Genomic DNA, 19,562 nt, shown 5'->3' with positions numbered 1-19,562 from the left:
CTGGAAATCATTGGCCGGAGAGCACGCCGTTGAGGATTCAATTGTACAGTAAATTAGAAACCTTTCTTCCATATGTTTTGAACACAGTGCAGTTCCAATGCCACATCTAGGTCATGTGAAAAATTAAATAATAACAATCCCAGATTGAAAAAAATAATAATACAAAATGGCTCTCTAGAATTCTTTTTGTTCCACAGGTGGAGGTCCCAAAAACTCTTTTACAATTATTCCTATGGTGGCGCATAAGGGGGCGAAATCTTTTGCTGGTGTGAAATGAAACGTATTCGCACGCACGCACGCACGCAAAGTCATTCCAGCATTTCATTCTTGACGCTAGCTCATTGGCTGCCATTGCCGGTGCTAGACGGCCAATTTGAACTGCACGTAAGCTGAGTTCATGACATGACTTAACTCACAAATGACATCATCCAACACATTGAATGAACTCCAATAACATGAGTCAACTCACTAGGTAACTCCAAGTTCATTCTAACGACACAAGTTAACTCAAATACTTGTTACCTCATTTGCTTACTCATTGGAGAGCTACCAATCCCTCCCAGTTGGATTGGACATCTATCACTGTCAATGGCAGCCTATGAGATAGTAGTGGGGGGAAAAAAAAAAGTACTAGTAAGACCGTCGCTTTCCTCGTCTTTCTCATGAAGACAGACCGTACACTAGCACATGGCCTTCCACTGGATATTATGAATTAGAAAGAATAGGCTTTCCATACACACGCGCTAGGGGGAAAAGGGTCACAGATTTTGTCACGAGTATGAAGCCCTTCCACACACACACACACGCTCTCTGATATGCATCCTCCTCCTTATTCAGGCAGATGTCATTGTGCAGCAGCGCGAGGGTTGCCCTCACTATATTGTCAAAGAAGTGGAAAAGTAGGGAGTAAAGTCACCATTGACACTTTTTTGTGCATGTGTTGCAAGGAGGGTGACACAAAAAGTTGGGGATGTTGGGCTTCTGGGTAAAATTCACAATTCAACCCAAACAGCGGTGCATGCACTTGGAGGTTGAAGCGCACCATTCCGGCCATGTAACTTACCGCTTTTTTTTCTTTTTTTGCAACTAAAATTGCACTCAATGGTATTGTACCGAATTTGCGACAAGTGTAGAGAAGGTCCAACTAAGTAGGTCGTGGAAATTTCCTCCCCCAAAAAACCCAACATCCTGACTTTTTTTTGGATGACTAGCAGTCTTAGTGTACGTTACAAAATGGCTGCCCCTCTTCACCCTTTCTTCTCGCGGACACGTGACGTCCCCGTTCTTGAAAACATTCTGCTGCTCACCCGTAGGCGGTGCTTGCTTCTTCGCAGATGGGTCTGGATTTCTTTTTTTTTTTTTTTAGATGAGGACATCAAATTGCCCGTCATCATCGTCCGCCGGGACTCAGTCTGCTCTCTTGGTGGCTTGCGTTTTTTTTGTTTTGTTTTTTTGGGTCAGCGTTGAGATTGGATTTTTACGTCGAAGTACTGGCGGGCTTTCGGGAGAGAAGCGCCCGTTAACTGTCCGTGTTACTGCCGTTCTCTAAGGAGACGAGTTAGAATATTTAAATTTCTACTTCCTACGGGAGAAGTGTTTGTAACTCCGCCCCCGTTTGCGGTACCGTTGAGCGCGTCCGCCTCTTGCGGGTCGAGGAAGGGCGCGGGCCCCCAAACGCGCACCGTGCCGTCGTCGGAGGCGGACGCCATGAGCCCCGGGACGGTCGGGTTCCAGCTCACGCAGTTGACGGTGCGCGTGTGGCCCGTCAGCTCCGCGATGGGAAGTTCTCCCCGCCTGTGCCAGATGTACACTTTGTGGTCTGGCGGGGACCAAAAAATAAACAGAGACAACAGTCAGAGTTTCTTTTAAAGATACAGCACCTCACTGAGGACACAATGGGTACTACAGTTTCAATGAAAGGCTTTTGTTTGGCAGGACTGTGTCAAACCATATTAATACAGTAGTTGACTAATCGTCCAGTATTTTTAGGTTACATTGAGTCGCTTTTGTTCAAAATATGTTTAAAAAAATTATCATAATTCAAAAACGAGAATATTAACTATGGAGAAGTTTAAAAAAAGAGCATTTGAGGTCAGCAACGCATCGTCAATGTCCAAATTACAAGCATACAATACAAGGAAAAGATTTTTTGAAATCATAAAAATAAAATAATGATGTCATTTACTGTTGGAGAATTGAAATGCCAACAAACAAAACTTGAAGAGCCCTATTAGAGGACAAAAAAAAAAAAAAACAACAATTGTCTGGAGCGACAAAAAAATGAAAGCCTCATATATGCCTTATAATGAATGCAACAAACACATGCTGTAGGTACTGTATCTATATTAGGCTACTATCAAAATGACTAAATTGACTACAAATACATAATGAGGATTACCCTACTTTCGGCACTGTAAGGCGCACCTGAAAGCCTTCCATTTTCTCAAAAGCCGACAGTGCGCCTTAAAATCCAATGTGCCTTATATATGGATCAATATTGGTTAGTCATTGCGTGACATTCCATTTAGCTCATCTCCATCTTGTGGATGCTTAACGCAACACCAACCACTACTACTGCGCCTTACAGTCCCTGACAAGTCTTGTGGCTTATCCATTTTGTAGAAACAATTGCTAATAACCTGACTTTTAATTATTCAATTGGTTTCAGAAATGGCTCATATGAAAGCTAAGACCCTCCCAAGAGGAAGAAAGTAGAAAGTAGTGTGAAAATTGAACAAAAAATGTCTTCCATGCTTTCTCTTTCATCCTGTTCGTGTCTGATGACTGGGCTGGCCAGTCCTGGAGGACCTTGATCTTCTTTGAGGTAAAGATAGAAGTATGTGATGGAGCTGCAGAATTTGTCCCTTTTTATGGTTAGGAATGTAACGGGCAGGGAAGATTTGTTGATATTTCAGACTATTTATGTTGCCTTCCACCCTGCAGATCTCTCTGTAACCCCTGACCCACCAAACTCCACTGTTTTCCGAGTGAATCTCGGATCCATGCGGACTCCAGTAGGTCTCCTGCAATAATTGCGGCGACTGTGGTGTAATTCAATGGAAGATTCATCTGAAAAATCCACCTTTTGCCAATTTTCCAGCTTTCATCCTTTTGACAGGCTGTGGGCCTTGGCAAATGCCACACGTTTTAATTTTCTGCACCCTGAGAGAGAAATAGTTTGAAATATCAACAAACCTTAGCTGCCTCTTACATTCCTAACCATAAAAAGGGACAAATTCTGCAGCAGGATGGTGCTCCATTGCATACTTCAATCTCTACCGCAAAGTTCCTCAAGGCAAAGAAGATCAAGATCCTCCAGGACTGGCCAGCCCGGTCACCAAACATGAACAGGATGAAAGAGGAAGCATGGAAGGTGAAACCCAAGAATGTTGATGAACTCTGGGAGGCGTGCAAGACTGCTTTCTTTGATGTTCCCGATGACTTCATCAATAAATTGTATGAATGGTTGCCGAACCGCATGGATGCAGTCCTTCAAGCCCATGGAAGTCATACAAAATATTACATTTGGATCTCAAAGCACCACTGCTTAATAAATACGCTTATGTTATGTAACATAGTTTTGTATTTGAAGTACATTTTTTGTTCAATTTTCACACTACTTTCTGTAGGTGACAAAACTTTTGTCTTGCCAAAATTGGACCTTTATGTCTTCATTAAATGATAAATCTTTTTTCAGTGAAACAAATATATTTTTGCACATTCAATATCATTTGGGATGGTCTTAGCTTTCATATGAGCCATTTCTGAAAGCAATCGAATAATTCAAAGTCAGGTTATTAGAAAATGGATAAGCCACAACTTTTGTCAGGGACTGTATAATGCAGTGCACCCTATACACGAAAAGGGTTTTAAAATAGGCCATTCACTGAAGCTGTGCCTTATAGTGCGGTAAATGTTTATTTCCCCTGCAGTGCATTCCATAGAGAATGACACAGTACGTGATTACTCCGTTGTACGATGCTGCCTGAAGTTTAACTTCATCAAAATATTAATGAATTACAAGAATGTTTGTGTCATGTTTAGGGGTGTGACAATATATCGAAATGGTGACTATATCGCGATACCTTGTATCCCAAAAAGTTATGGATATGTTCCTGCCAAGAATCGCGATATCGTTTGAAAAAGGTGTCACTGTTTAGAAGAAAAAAAAAAAAGAAAAAAAAAAGGGAACCAACAAGTTGCTACCAAAATCTTCCACCATTATTTTAGATAACCATAAGGCTGCATTGACGGTGCTCGATGTCCAATCAATTAGACTGGGAACGTTTGTTCATTCGAAACGAGCATTTACAGTTATTCTGTCCGATTCTCAGGGCATTTACAGGTCACTTGCTGTTCATTTTGGGGCATTTCCAGCTCATTTCCTGTTGAGTTTGAGTCACTGCCTATTGATTCGGGTGATTCCCATGTCACTTCCTGTTCTATAACTCAAAATAAACAGGAAGTGACCCATAAAATACCCCCAAATCAACAGGAAGTAACTGAAAATCAACAGGTAAATGACATTAAATGGCCCAGAATTACCTCATTGCCTGGCATTGGCTGCCAATGACGGCCATAGACATTCAATACGTTTGAAGTGGGATGTTCATTCGCTGCCACCCTCCCAGTTCAAATGGATTGGACGTCTACTCGTGATAAACTCATTCCAATTCACAACAGAAGCTCGTTTTTCTGTTTATCAGTTGTTTGTAGAATATCCTGGAATGATTTCCTGACCAATGTATCGATAATCCTTGTATCGCCGTATCGTCAGATCATCGTTATTGTGAGCTTTGTATCGCAAATCGTATCGTATCGTGAGGTACCAAAAGGTTCCCACTCCTAGTCATGTTTCTTCTCCTACATAAACGATATTAAAAGTAAAAATACATTTCTCTCCCATCTTTTTCCATTTACAAACATTTCTGAAAAAGCTCCAGGGAGCCACTAGGACAGCGCTAAAGAGCCACAGGTCGCTGACCCCTGGTCTAAACGATTCATCAACTATCAAAATAGTAGGGAATTAATATTGACGTCATTTTAATGTCAAAGCATCGACTTTGATGGGAAGTCTTTTTTGGTAGGTAGGAGTGTTATCACAAATTGACGTCCGATCCATTTGAAGCGGTAGTTTCTACCAACCCTCCCACTTCAAACGGATTGGACATCAATGCGGTGTCTGACAGAGCAGTGATAGCGATTCCTTTACTGTCAAAGAGTACGCAGTCATTTAGTATTAAAAGCAAAGATCTATTTTTTCTTCCCCCAAAAACCTGGCATCGGTCTACTGTCCCAATCTGTATCCAAAAATGATATCGGTGCCACGCCGGGCTACGTTACGGTTTACCCCCTAACCAAATCGAAATGTTCAGTCGCTGACAACTTACCTTCGCTGCCGCTGGCAATGAAGTCTTCGTTGTGTCCTCCGAAGCAGGAGTGGATGGTGTAGAAGCCCTGGGTGACACCTTGGTATTTCCTGACCAGCACTCTGTCCTGTAGGTCCCACAAGTGCACTCCCTAGCCAAAGGGGGATGACCGGTCACGTGGACGGAGTGACATTTTATACAAGAGGAAATTGCACTCACCTGAGTTGCTACATTTAACACAGCTAATCTTCCGTTCTTGGAAACAGTAAAAGACATGATAGGGTGGTCTTCCTGCACTCTAAAAGGGCACAAAGCGCATTTTCAAACATCAACTTTCTACTTTTGCGGCTTCTACTCTCTCAATTGTTGAATTCCGCACTGCGCGAGCGTACATGTTTCTGTCGGCGAGGTCCTCAAAGTTGTAGCCCCGAATCCGTTGGTGGGTGTCCGACGCCAGCACCGTCCTGCCGTCGCTCAGGCACCACAGACACTGCACTCTCACGCCCTCCCACGAGTCCAACAGGTTCCCGTCCAGGTCCTAAGGACGCACGTGCGCTCAGAGCTCCGGACGCGCGCTGACGTTAGCGACGCGGTACGTACGCATTGATAGAACTGCCCCCTCTGGCCTCCGGTGACAAAGCGTTTGCCGTCGGGGTTCCAGGCCACGCTGGTCAAACTGTCCTCGTGGGACTGCGACATCTTGGTTCGCAGCTCGCCCGTCTGCTCCCCAAAAACAGGAGGACGCTTGTTGTGACGTTACTAGTAGAGGTCGACCGATATACAGACTCCCCCCCGACAAAATAACTTAAAAACAGCCAGATGAAATGGCATTAACAAATAAATTAGACGATAAAGTAGGATTTTGATCACGCGTCCTTGTGGGCAACTGCGTCTGCCGCTGACTGACGGTAGAACCCTGGACTGAGAGCGTTAGCATAGCATTCGCGTTAGCATTAGCTTTAGCATGGCGAGCATTCTCATATAAATCTTACTTGTGACGTCCTGGTGTGTATAATCATAAAACCAAGTGCTACTTTCGTTGGTTTGGGAGCACTAGACTTTACATTTAAATTTATCCTTTAAAGGGAACTTTCAAATTTTTGTAGGCAAAAATCAATGGTATTTTTGACATACGTGTCAATCTTGAACCGAAAACAATATACTGCAAATTCTCAGGCCAAGTTCATTTATAGATCAAATTAAATTGACTCACAAAAAGATGGGCTGATTTCTAAGACAAGAGTTGAAGACTTGTCAGCTCTAATAAGCCACAATTGTTCTTTTACTGAAATACGTAGAAACACATCAAATATTGCCATCGATTTAAAAATCGAGAATAGTTAGTACACGTTTTGACCTACAGAGGGTGCCATGTTTTATGGACGCTTGTAGATTTTCACTGTCACTCGACGAATACTACGGGTTACTGCAATTCCTTCTACGCGGCGAGACGTCCAACATGTGCGCACATCGTTAAAAGCGGCGAGTACTTACTATTTGTGTTTTTATTGAGTCTTTTATTACCTTTTCATTGCCTCAAAATACTTTTTGCATGTCTTTCTCATATTTTTAAGCCTTGTTTTCTTGTGGTAGCTGTCAAGCAGATTCTTGACCACATTAGTCACGTTGCATAATTATTAAACCCTTATTTAATATTACTACGTTGAAGTATTTTCTTAAGGCATCTTTAGTATGTCTGTCTGTATGCATCTAAACCAAGCAAGCTGAAAGCGTACGGTAGTACTTTGGGTGTCAAGTTCGCCTCTTGTAGACGTTTCACTGGTGTAGCACATTTTGGCAGAACACCGGTTTTGTCATACTCTCGTCTCATCCCGTCTTTCCTGTTCATGTTGCTTTTGCTGCTCGTTTTGTGAAACATCGACAGTGCTCATTAATGTTCCTCTCGGGTTCAAATTAAAAGGGCTGAACAGATGACATGTTTATGTCGTTAGAGTCCTACTCTGGATGCCCGGCGGCGTAACTCAGTGAGTCACCGCCCTGCAACGTCAACAACAATGGTGACCTGCTACTTAAACTCATTTTACAAATTGTATAAAAATGAAAACATCAAGAGGGGTGTTTATATCAAATTATTTGAACTCATAATAACGTTCATCTTTTAAGAACTACAAGTCTTTCTATCCGTGGATAGTCTCAGGTCATCATTGTAACTTTAAAGCTGTTGAATCTTTTTTTTTTTTTTTAATTGCCTTTCATTATCTATATGCTTTGGAAAGGGAAAAACATTTTTTTTTAGACATAGTATTGGCATTTGAAAATCCCATATCGGTCGACCTCTCGTTATTAGGACATGGGCAATTTGAAATTGAACAAAAAAGCCCCCAAAATTCATCAGAAAGTGATTCAGGAGACCAACTGAAAGTGAGAAGGAAATGCCCTAAAATCAACACGAAAGTTTTTAAATGAACAAGAGCTGCAACTACCCATTATTTTTGTAATCGATTAATCAGACGATAAATCGGATGAATGTCACTTTTTTTCCAATGACCTTCACGATTTACCTTGGAAGTTGTTTTAGGCATGTTATGAGTAACAATGAAGACAAAATGGATGACTTTCCTTCAGAAATCATATTTTATTACAGCTTCCCTGACTTAACTGTAGTCTACAACTGTATTGATGATCAAATCTGTCGGCAGCTAATTTATTAATCAATTACTTGTTGAAGCTATATGAAGAAGCTAGTTTAGATAGTAGGATTTTCCGAAAATTGGCAAAAATGTGAATTGTTGTATTCCAAAGTAAAAGCAGATTTTTGTTCATGTCCTACTTTGACTTAACAAAAATGAAGAACTCTGATAATACATACAACTGAGAAGTTATACAGTATGTCTGTTATGATTTCAAGAGTTTCGACAAGTTTAAAGTGAAAAAGGCCCTAAACCAGGGGTCCCTATCCGCTTTTGCATTGCTACCGGGCTACACAGAAATAATATTTTATTAACGACCGCATTCTGGCCGAATTAACTTTGGCCTGTTCCCCTGCTTAACACATCAATATCCCCGTCTACTCTAGATATAATACCTCAGTATAGATTAGAATGACGTCATAGAAATCCATTGATTGGACTGCAAGCAGTACATCTTGTTTATCTATGTGCGCTTGTCCTCCATAATAACGTATGACTAGGCTGCGGGCGCAGCACATTTGTTCCCCCACACGCGCGAAAATGACAGGAAAACAGACGTCTTTGGAGAGATTTTTTACGGCGAAAAAGGGCACCTGACGAGCCAGAAGATGAGCCTACAACCTCGAAGACCCACCAACTGCGAAGGAGTGGATTCGTGACCCGTTTGTGAATAAACCGAGGGATTCGAGCATGTCTGTGCAACAGGAGGATCAGCTTGTAGAGATCGTAAATGACGGCGACCTTAAATGTACATTTGACACAATTAAAGTCATTCCGGAATGTCCTGACAGCGCTACGAGAACACTGAAAACCTTGCTACAATTTCCAACATCGCATCTTTGTGAAGCGGGCTTCTTAATTAATGCTTAACAACACGGCGAAGGCTTTAACGGTGAGAGAGAGGTGTGCAGCTAACATGGCAGGATGGGTCTGAGGAGAACTTTTCTACATGTCCATCCACGATCAAACGTAAGTTAATATTCCTTTCTTTAAAGAAAGTTTGTAGTGTTTACTTTGGAATCGCTACGTGCGCGGCCATTTTTAATGTTACGCCCATGCGCAGAACCGCATAGTTGCAGTTTTTGATGGGTTGCAAAATTTGTCAAAACACCGGTCCGTGAAAAAAAAAAGACCCAAATCACACCGGTCCGTGGTGCAAAAAAGGTTGGGGACCCCTGCCCTAAACGATGAATTGGTTATCAAAATAGTTGTCGATTCATTTGCTAATCGATTACCGTAATTTCCCGAATGTAACGCGCACCCCCCCCCCCCCCCCCAAAAATCAACTTGTAAAATCATGGTGCGCATTATAAACGGGTACATGGATGGAGACGGAAATATATATATATATATATTATATAGATATAAAAACCGATTTTTTTTTTAATTGACACAGCCATGTTGTGTTGAAGAAACGTATGGGGCGATCCCTTGCCGACCATTACGGTACGTGACGTCACCATTTTGTTTCGGTAATACTTCACTCTGATCGGCCGAATGAATTCGTCTGTGTTGAATTCTGCTTTTTTCACTCTTCATAAAGCACAGAATTTAGTTTCTTGAATTCATTTGAGTCAACGTTTATTGCAGCTCCGCAACTCGGACCATAACAAACGTAACAACACAGACTTCCTGTGTCCGTCAACTATATCTGTCCCTCGGAAAACTCAAACCCAAATAACGATAGTTCCTATTGTTACTGTCGTGTCGACAGCGATGAGCTCTCTCGGATTTCCGCCTTACGGTCTCACTTTCATTTTACCGTATCAATCCATTGAGGAAATATTTATTCATCATCATGAAACGAGCAAGTTATACAGCAGCCTTTAAAAGAAAAGTCACATCTGTTTTGTTTTCTCCTGGATTCTGGTAAGTCCAAGAAGTTATCAGACCATATTATTACTATAGGCGTGCGAAATTTCCGATTCTTAGATTATTCGCGATTCGGCCGTGGAAGATTCGAGAATGAGTCACAAATATCAAAATTCCGATTATTGAATTATACCAGGTAAAGCGCAAGTAAAACACAGTCAGTGCGGTCTTTGGGACGCAATGAGGAAAAGACCGAGAGTAAATATCATGTTCAACTCATGCCGCTAGATAAAAAAAACAATCATATCTGACTGCAGCTGACAGCCGCTACAAACAACGCCCAGTTGCTAGTTGCTACAAACATACGGCTACAGTAGATATCATATATCCGTAGAACTAGATGCAAAATGACAGACGACGTCGGTGTTAGACAATGTATTATTGAATAGAGATGCGAAATGACAGACTTTCCGGCATAAGTAAACAGCCGCCATCTTAAAGCAGTAGACCTCTCTAGAAGGCTCTGTTGTAGCGAACCTAATTAACTTTTTATCTAAAATACTCCTAAATCGGCAGAATCTTGTCTTGAATCTATCTTTAAATGATGAAATAGTTTTCAAACTTGGACAAAAGTAGAGAGAAGGGAAATTATGGAACTACGGGAGCAATTTTAACAACTGTAACAGTTGATTCACAACATTAAATGAATTGAATGTAGTTTAGAGCTGCTGATACAGAATGGGGACTGGAGTATTTTATTTACTGTTATTTTTGTATATTTGTTTACTGTTATATGTTAACTTGATACTGAAATAGTAGTTTGGTTTAGCCTGAGAGGATATTTGAACAATTTTGGAACTAATGTACAAAACATTAAAAAAAAAAAAAAAAAAAAAATAGGAGTAGGGTGCATCAATAATCGTTCTATAATCGAATCGGAGCCACTGAATCGTAATCGAATCGTTAGGTGCCCAAAGATTCCCAGCTCTAATTATTACCGTACACATGGTCAGTTTACGGTAATGTTTTGAACTACCAATGGGATATGCTTGTGCTGTGTTTCACCAGTCAGTCAAATGACATTTGTGTATCTGTACACGAGCTCTGTTTTCTTGTATTCTTCTATTTAGTGGTGCTAAAATTAGGGTGCGCGTTATACACGGGTACAATAATTTTCCATAGATTTTACAAGTAAATTTGGGGTGCGCCTTGTATTCGGGAAATTACGGTAATCCATTATTTGTACCACCTCTAAAATGAACCTGAAGTGAATTGTATGCCAATTCTATTTTAGCCCTCTTCCCAGTCCAAACGGATTGGACGTCTCGCGCAGTCGATGAATTCAGGAACGGAAGTCCTAGTTGACAAAACGCACTCTTTTTGAACCAAATGAGTATATACCTGAACATTCCAGAGCCAGAGCTCAGAGCAATCGTCGGGACCGCACGCGATCAGGTAGGTGTCGTCGGGGCTCCAGGCCAGGTAGGACACCCCGTACGCGTGGCCCTCCAAAGTCCGAAGTAACTTTAGCTGGTGGCTCTCCTGCGCGACCGCATCGTCCGTTATTTGACTTTTCTATCCGTCGCTCGCCCGGGCGATCGTACGCGCCGGAGGTACGCACCGGGTCCACCTGCCAAACGATGACGGTGGTGTCTTTGGAGCCGGTGGCCAGCTTGGTGCCGTCGTTGGAGAACTTGCAGAACCACACTTCGTTGCAGTGCTCGGTCAGAATCTGCTGAGTGTAACAGGGGAACTGTTTCCTGCTGCACACGTGATCCGTCAGCAGCGACGCCGAGTCCGGGCCGCCGTCCAGCTTGGTGTTGTGGTAGAGGCAGCGGTCCCTCTGCAGCTCCGCCGCCTGTCGCAGGAGGTTCTGCAGCCGCCGCGGGGGCAGCATCACCGACGGCGGCAGGTAGGCTGCGGGAGGGCGGACACCGGCCGTTAGGGCGCTCCTCCGTTAGGGGAAACGACGGCCGCTCACTTTGCAGTTTGTCCAGCAGTCGGCAGCGGGACGCTGCGCCTTTGCCCTCCCACTCCGCCTTGGCCCTCAGGTCCTCGGCGTGGCTGCACATCAGGTACCTGCGGGGAGACGGCGCCGATGAGGAAAGAGCCGCGAGTACGTACGCCGTGCGGGGGTTGGGAAAATGACCGGGACAAAAAGCATTATTTTCATCTTTCCTTTTTAATCAATAACATTTTTTTTATTTAACAAAGTCTAATATTGCATATAGTATTATATTTATCATTTTAATTTTCTTTAAAACAAAAGTAGCATTGTAATGTACTGTCCCACCACTCTTTTGGTTGCTTTTTCATTTAAAATTAGAGATGTCAAACGATTAAAATTTCTAATCGAGTTAATTACAGCTTAAAAATTAATTAATCGTAATTAATCGCAATTCAAATCATCTCTAAAATATGCCATATATTTCCCTAAATTATTGTTGGAATGGAAAGATAAGACACAAGACGGATATATACATTCAACATACGGTACATAAGTACTGTAATTGTTTATTATAACAATAAATCAACAAGATGGCATTAACAGTATTAACATTCTGTTAAAGCGATCCATGGATAGAAAGACTTGTAGTTCTTAAAAGATAAGTGTTAGTACAAGTTATAGAAATGTTATATTAAAACCCCTCTTAATGTTTTCGTTTTAACAAAATGTGTAAAAGTTTCAATCAAAAAATAAACTAGTAGCTCGCTATTGTTCATGTCAATAACTACACAATCCAGCAGAAGGCGACAAAACGCCAGAAAACACAAGTAACAAGTGGACATTACACTGTGCTGTCATTTTAATCTGTTTGAGCGGGGCATGTGCGTTAAATGCGTCAAATATTTTAACGTGATTAATTTAAAAAATTAATTACCGCCCGTTAACGCGATAATTTTGACAGCTCTATTCAAAATATATGTTGAATTAAGAAAACGTCAAAGTGTTTTGAAAAGAAATTCTTTTTTTTTTTTTTATGTATTTAAATCAATAAAGACCATTTTTAATGAATACAAAGGAGAATTGGAACTAATTTACTTATTATTATTTACTAAATTTGACAATTTTTTCCTCATTGAAAAAAAAATGAAATCAAAACACATTTAAAAACAGAAAAAAACTAGGAAAATCTTCAATTCAAATATGTCGCTAAACATAAATTTGATGAGGGCGATTTTTTTACCCGCTGAGCACGTGGATGCGGTCCGTGTTGTATTTGAGCGGCGTCAACTCCCCTCGGAGCACTTGTAGAGCCTCCAGGACTTTGCCGTCTTCCAGGTACTCTAAATACTTTTGCTGCAGCAGCAAAAACTTCATACGCTGAAAAACAAAACGGGCTTTGCAAACGGGTCGCTCCGGCGAGAAAAGGAAGCGCGCTCTGGAAACCGCCACAGAAAGCAAATGAAAACTTGAAAACGCCAATCCTTCCAGAAACCCCCCCCCCACCACCACCACCACCACCCTCCCCGAGGATACTGGCCGGACGGCCGCTTTTGACTCTGCCGCTTACCACAATGGCGTTGGGCGAATGCATCAGTGCTCTCAGTTCATTCAAATCATTTTCAGCCTGGAGGGGAACAAAAGGAAGAAAGCTGAGTTCGGCACTTTTTTCGCACTAGCACAGAGGCCGGCGCGGCGCAACGCGGCGGGTGGCAAAATACGGACATCTCTAATGCATCACCTTCATTTATACCAGACCCTTTATTTTTAACCACGGGGCAAGCCTGTTAAAAGTAGCCATCATGAAATATTGTCTTTAGTATTGTCACCGTATCTTAAGTCAAGACCACATTCGATAACCCACTTTTTTTTTTCTTCTTTTCAATGAACTCTTCCGGTGCCGTTGACGATAATAGACGTCCAATAACGTGGTGTCCGATCATCCTTCTGTTGTGAATTGAAATGACATGTATCTATTTGAAGTGAATGAATGGATAAAAAAAACTCAGTGTATTTGAGTTGACTCTTATCAGGCAAGTAATGAACTTATTTGAGTGACTTCATGCGTCCTGTTTTGACTCCTACAAGTTGACTAATGTCATTTTGACTTTTAGCGCAATCCGTTTTTATTTTCTTGTATAGTACTTTCCTGCCTTTTATTTATCACGTACTATATTTGGCTTTGTTGTAAAGCACTTTGAGGACCGTAAAGGGCGGTAAATACATTGGAATTTGAATGCAAGCTCATCAGTTCACTCAGGCAAGTTAGGGAATGTTACTTGCGTTAACTAGTTGGGTTAACTCTTGTGAGTTGCGTCATGTTATTTGAATTGAGATCAGTCATGCTATTTAAGTCAACTCACGTGATTGAATGCATGAGTATGTTCAGTAACATGATTAAGTCATGAGTTAATGCATGCGTGTTAACTCATTCACTGCCTGCCCTCCCGATTTAAGAGATTGGACGTCCATTTCCGTCACCGGCAGAAATTGGCTTCGCGCGAATCAACTGTTGTGATTAAACCTATGCAGTTAACCGATCGCCGACAGCCTCGCTCGGTCCAAATGGATCGGATGACTATTGCCGTCAAGGGCACCGAAACATAATCATTCAAGACCAATTTTACAATGTCTGACGATCAAAACAGTTGATTAAAATTCACGATCCATTCACGGCGGTTGACATCCCCGATTTAACGCGGTTATCCCGACCGGCACACCGACCTTATCCCACTCGCCTTCCATGACGTGGTTGCGGAACTTGCTCGCCGACGAGTGCTCCAGTTTGCAGCCCGACTCCTGCATCAGCATGTCCACCGTCTGACTGCGGAGACAGAGGAGCGATGACACAAAACGAGGCAGACAAAACGGAAGCGCGTGACCGCCATAAGTCACGATAACCGTTTCGATTAGACGACTCCTTGTCTCGGTAAGGCGTTAAAATGACGCGGCGGATACTAAGAGCGTGCCGATGATGTGCAATCCGTACTTTCGAGGCGCCTGTCACCCTGCCGGCCACGCACGCCGCCGCAAAAAAGGTGCGCTTGTCGCTTTTTCTGGTAAGATGATAGTTGTCCTTATACTGTGAATTGAAATGAATTTATTACTAGTAGATGTCTAATCAATTTCAAGTGAGAGGTTGAGAAATAAGCAATTTACGACTCAAATCTAATACTACGGGAATGTATTCCGGACCAACATGGCCGCCATAAAATGGTATAGGTGCAAAACTGGTGTTATTTCTTGTACTGCAACGCTCTTTTCCCTACAAATAACACAACGAGTAAGACAACCGTCTCTTAATGGTAACATTGTTTCCCTAACTCGTGTCATTTTTGGCCAACTTGTACAAAGTGTAACCTTGCCAGTAAACTACTATTTTTCTAGTAACATGACAAGGTCCAAGTAGTAGGCATACGTCACAAACTAGTAGCTTGCAGGCTTTATGGAAAGCTTTTTGAGTATCCTCGATATTAACTTTGACGTCCATTCAGCAGTATTTGCTTTGTCCTCACTGGTATGACAAAATTGGTAAAGAAAGACTTCAGGTTGTCATTTTGAACGGTACAATTGTCTACTTGTGTGTGACAATCCTACTAGAGTGTTTTTTTCCAGTATGAGTGAAAAGCAAATACTTTACCAGGAAGACAGTCGTTCACCTAGTGCAGACGGTAAAGAGCATACTAGAACATCGACCTTACAGTGGCTTTTCTCTATCAGTTCCATTTTACTTTCCGAAAACCTTTTTTTTGTTGTTGTTGTTGCTTGCATAACGCTGCAGTCAAAATGCCTAAGAGAAAAGCCTCTCGTGGAGCTTTAGAAATGTGACATTATCAGCTGTGACAGATAAAAAATGTGGAAAAACACCGTACTTAAAAAAAGGTCCTATTGAGTAATTAGCTCAAGCCACTTTGTTTAAACGTTGTTAAAACGTTACTGACGAGAGATCATGTCATGCACTCCAGAGAGCAAAAAATCCACCAAAAGTGGGAAAAAAAAGTTTAAAAAAAATAAATAATCATCAAACGAAACACTTGAAATCCTGTCATTTGTCGGTCAAAGTTTGCATTCTATTGAAAAGTGTTTGATTAGGCGTAAACACGACAACTACGAGCTAGTTAGCACGCTAGCTGGCTAAGTGTTATTGTGCAAGATGGAGCCCCTTCTTTGCCTTCTTTGCGAAGAGCTAACCAGCTAAACATTCGGACCCATCCCCCCCATGTTTGTGTCTTGCCAAGGCGTAGCAAGTACGCTCGGAGCGGCCGCCGTGTCGCACATTTCCAAGGCAGCTGGCCGAGAGGCAGACGACGACAAACCGCTCGGTTTGCGCTCGAGTCGGACCGACAACTTACTTGAGCCCCAGTCCGTGGAGATGCTGCCCAATGAGTCGGATGACATCTTCCTCCGCCTGCGACAAGCGCTTCTTCTTCAGCGAGCCCACTTCGGAACCCGAAGAGGCCGCGCAAGCGGTGGAGGTGGACGAGCCGTTGCTGGTGCCCACGCTGTCGAGAAGAAACCTGAGCAGCGAGTGACGGCGGCTGCCGTCGCCGTCAGCGTCGCCAGCCGCCGCCGCCGCCGCGGAGGACTCGCCGTTCTGCGCGCCGCCTAGGCAGGAGAGCTCGGCCGGTTCTTGCCCCGCTCCGTTCGCCTGCATGCTGCTGCCGCTACTGCCGCTGTTGCTGCTTCCCGGGTGGCCGACGGCGCCGCGGTTAAAGTGGATGGCGGATGTGGCTCCGAGTCCCAAGACAACTCCGGCAAGGCCTGGCGCAACCGCTGAAGCCCCGGGCTCTCCTGCTCCCTCCGCCGCCGAGGCTCGGTGCTTCTTCCGCGGGGGCGGCGACGCTCCGCCGGTGTCCGAGTCGGAGGAGGAGGAAGCGGAGGCCAGAGTTTCCTCACCGAGAGCGGCCGTGGTTAGAAACCGGCGGTGCTCCGGGTGGGAGAAGGAGACTCAACGTCCAGATCGGAGGCCTCGGAGCGGACTGTCACCGTTGGCCGCCCCGTCCAGTCCCGTCCCGTCCCGTCGCTCGGCCCCGTTTTTGTTGTTGTTGTTTCCCTCCTAACAGCTGCGGGTCGAATGGAGGCCTGGCGTGCTGACATCACCGGAAATTCCGACGCTCACAACTTTCCGGGTAGAAGCACCGTTTGAACGAGCAAGGTGCCACACGACGCTTTTATTTTCGGGAAAATTCAAAGAAATATTCCTGTTAAACACCAGTAAGTTCAACTGAAACGAAAATGGAATCAACCCGAACGTGAATTTTAAAAAATGACTTCGTTGACGAATCAGAGTTCAAACTTAAAAAATGAGCTGTTTTTATATTGACCACACAATCGCTTGGGCATACTAGTCCTTCCCAAAAAAATGATCACATAGGGAATGGGACGTACTACGTCACTGTTTGGACGCGCCTCCATGCTGGCAATATGATTTACTTCCGGTTCGGCAGAGTCAATGCGGATTGTAACGTGTGGTCGTGCTAAGCTAACTCTTTCGGTGTTTTAGAAAGAAATTATGGGTGTGTATTGTTGTGTTACCGGGTGCAACAGCTTCTCCTACGACTAAAAAAAGGGCGAGGAAAACTGGACTCACTTTTCACCGTTTTCCTGCATGGAGGACCAAATATCAGATCACGAAGGCACGACTGATGGCTGGATTGCAGCGGTTCGTCGGAAAAGCATTTCTTATGATCATATTTCTGCTGGAATGAGAGTATTCCCCTCATCTCTACTCTTGTAAGTTGAACGATTTATCCGTTTTGGTTTCAGTACGGTTTTTTGTTTTTTTTACTGTTGTGTAAATCTGCCTCGGTAGCAATGCTAACCTACTCCTCCTCCTCACCTACCTGTTGTGTTACTAGGAAAACCTGCATATGAAATGCTGACAACACATCCCGATTGGTCACCATATCTCTTCTTGGGTTATTCTGAGGTCAAGCGCACCACATCGGAGCGTTATGAGAGGTTGGAAAGGCGAAGAGTGCACGCTGAAACTTCAGTTTGCTCTGCTCTTACAAACACGATCCAAAGTGTTGTTGTGAAAAGTCAATAAAATATGAATACCAAAACATGACTTGAACAACTTCTTGACAAACTGTAACTGCTTGTTGTTTACTTCAGGTCTTCATAATAAACAGGTGTAATAATTACAAAGTCAGGTGACTTAATTTTGTTATTCTATTTGGAATATGCATTGACAATTTTTGGACAGTGTTGTAGACAAGAACTGGGACTGATAAGTTGCAATAGATTTATTTCAAGTAATGCAATTTCTCCAATACTATATTTTAATTGACAGTTTAAAATCTTTAAATTAGTGCAAACAAGGCCCACCCTCTGACGGTGGCAGCAAATATTATATAATTATAAGTAATACACAAATACAAGATCACAATAAACGTGTCTTTGTCAAAGCAGTTTAAAACACTATTTACTGGCCTTGGGTAAATTGCCAGACAGGATAAATATGTGCTTTAAAGTTCTTGCATTTCCATTTTAAGTATTGCAAGTACTAGTCTCCAACACAGTATTTGAACTGACAGTTTAAAATCCTTTTAGTACAAAATGGCCCACACTCTGGCAGGGGACAGCAAATATTATAATACATAATACATTATAAAAAGCTTTATACTATATAAATACAAGATCACAACAAAACCTGTATTCTTTCAAAGCAGTTAAAAAACATCCAGTGGCCTTAGGTAAATAAAGGTGTAAAAATATGTACTTTACAGTTCTTGCATTTCTATTTTAGGTATTGCAACTTTTCCAACACTATTTGAATTGACAGTCTAAAGTCTCCATAAGTGCAAATAAGAATATTATAATTTAAAAATAATAATAGAATATATAAATTCAACATTACAATGAAACGTGTCTTTGTCAAAGTGGTTTAAAAAAAAAAAATAATAATAATAATACGTCACTGGCCATAGTTAAATAGCCAGGCAGAATAAATATGTGCATTACAGTTCTTGCATTTTCACAAGTTAAAAGCCCGCAGTTCATCGACGAGAAGGGCAGACCCAGATGGCGTCTGCAGCAGGGGCTTGTTTGAGTCCGACACAGGACAAATGGAACCACTCCATTGAACAAATTTTCTTTGTCAAATGATCCAAGAAGAGAGATGGTGACAAATCGGGATGTGTTGTCAGCAGGTTTACCTAGGAACACAACAGGTAGGTGAGTCGTAGTAGGCGAGCATTGCTACCGAGGCAGATTTACACAACGGTGTAAAAAAAGAAAAACGTATTGAAACCAAAAGTGGATAAATCGTTCAACTTACAAGAGTAGAGATGACAGGAACACACTCTCATTCCAGCAGAAATATGATCATAAGAAATGCTTTTCCGACGAACCGCTGCAATCCAGCCATCCGTCGTACCTTCGTGATCTGATATTTGGTCCTCCATGCAGGAAAACGGTGAAAAGTGAGTCCAGTTTTCCTCGCCCTTTTTTTAGTCGTAGGAGAAGCTGTTGCACCCGGTAACACAACAATACACACCCATAATTTCTTTCTAAAACACCGAAAGAGTTAGCTTAGCACGACCACACGTTACAATCCGCATTTAGTCTGCCGACCCGGAAGTGAATCATATTGCCAGCATGGAGGCGCGTCCAAACAATGACGTAGTACGTCCCATTCCCTATTGTGATAAAGTTAATTATTTTCTGTAATGTACTGATAAACATTAGCCTAATGTTAATAAAATTGACCAAAAAATAATTCACATTCATGAGCAATTGTCGAAAATAGATCGAAAATTAAGAACATTTCCGAAAGTATTC

The 19,562-nt window shown here is 42.5% G+C and overlaps 1 protein-coding gene across 2 annotated transcripts; it reads right to left on the bottom strand.

Moving 5' to 3' along the window:
* Nucleotides 1-610: 610 nt before the first annotated feature.
* On the bottom strand, nt 611-17,064 carry wdr26b (WD repeat domain 26b). 2 transcript variants are annotated; one of them, XM_057823168.1, is made up of 13 exons: nt 16,130-17,064; nt 14,502-14,601; nt 13,348-13,404; nt 13,021-13,157; nt 11,814-11,911; nt 11,454-11,749; nt 11,234-11,374; nt 5,970-6,089; nt 5,762-5,907; nt 5,589-5,667; nt 5,391-5,520; nt 1,625-1,819; nt 611-1,545 (listed from the first exon to the last, which is right to left on the bottom strand). In XM_057823168.1, the coding sequence occupies exons 1-13, from the start codon at nt 16,429-16,431 to the stop codon at nt 1,520-1,522; spliced, it is 1,827 nt and encodes a 608-aa protein (XP_057679151.1). In that variant the 5' UTR covers nt 16,432-17,064; the 3' UTR covers nt 611-1,519. The 2 variants fall into 2 exon arrangements, with proteins under 2 accessions (XP_057679151.1, XP_057679150.1); XM_057823167.1 differs by having other exon boundaries at nt 611-1,819; nt 16,130-17,063.
* Nucleotides 17,065-19,562: the final 2,498 nt, after the last annotated feature.

Source organism: Corythoichthys intestinalis, chromosome 19 (genome assembly GCF_030265065.1).
Source record: "Corythoichthys intestinalis isolate RoL2023-P3 chromosome 19, ASM3026506v1, whole genome shotgun sequence".
Taxonomy (NCBI): Eukaryota; Metazoa; Chordata; class Actinopteri; order Syngnathiformes; family Syngnathidae; genus Corythoichthys; species Corythoichthys intestinalis.
The sequence above is the reverse complement of the archived record's forward strand: the minus strand, read 5'-3'. Positions and strand labels throughout refer to the sequence as shown.

What these genes read in the sequence shown, in the direction of transcription:
- wdr26b (XM_057823167.1), bottom strand. Translation starts at nt 16,431, where the DNA reads ATGCAGGCGAACGGAGCGGGGCAAGAACCGGCCGAGCTCTCCTGCCTA. An exon ending in CTCCACGGACTGGGGCTCAA is followed by an intron (nt 14,602 to 16,129) that starts GTAAGTTGTCGG and finishes CTGTCTCCGCAG; the next exon opens with TCAGACGGTGGACATGCTGA. An exon ending in GACCTCGCCGACAGAAACAT is followed by an intron (nt 5,668 to 5,761) that starts GTACGCTCGCGC and finishes GTGCCCTTTTAG; the next exon opens with AGTGCAGGAAGACCACCCTA.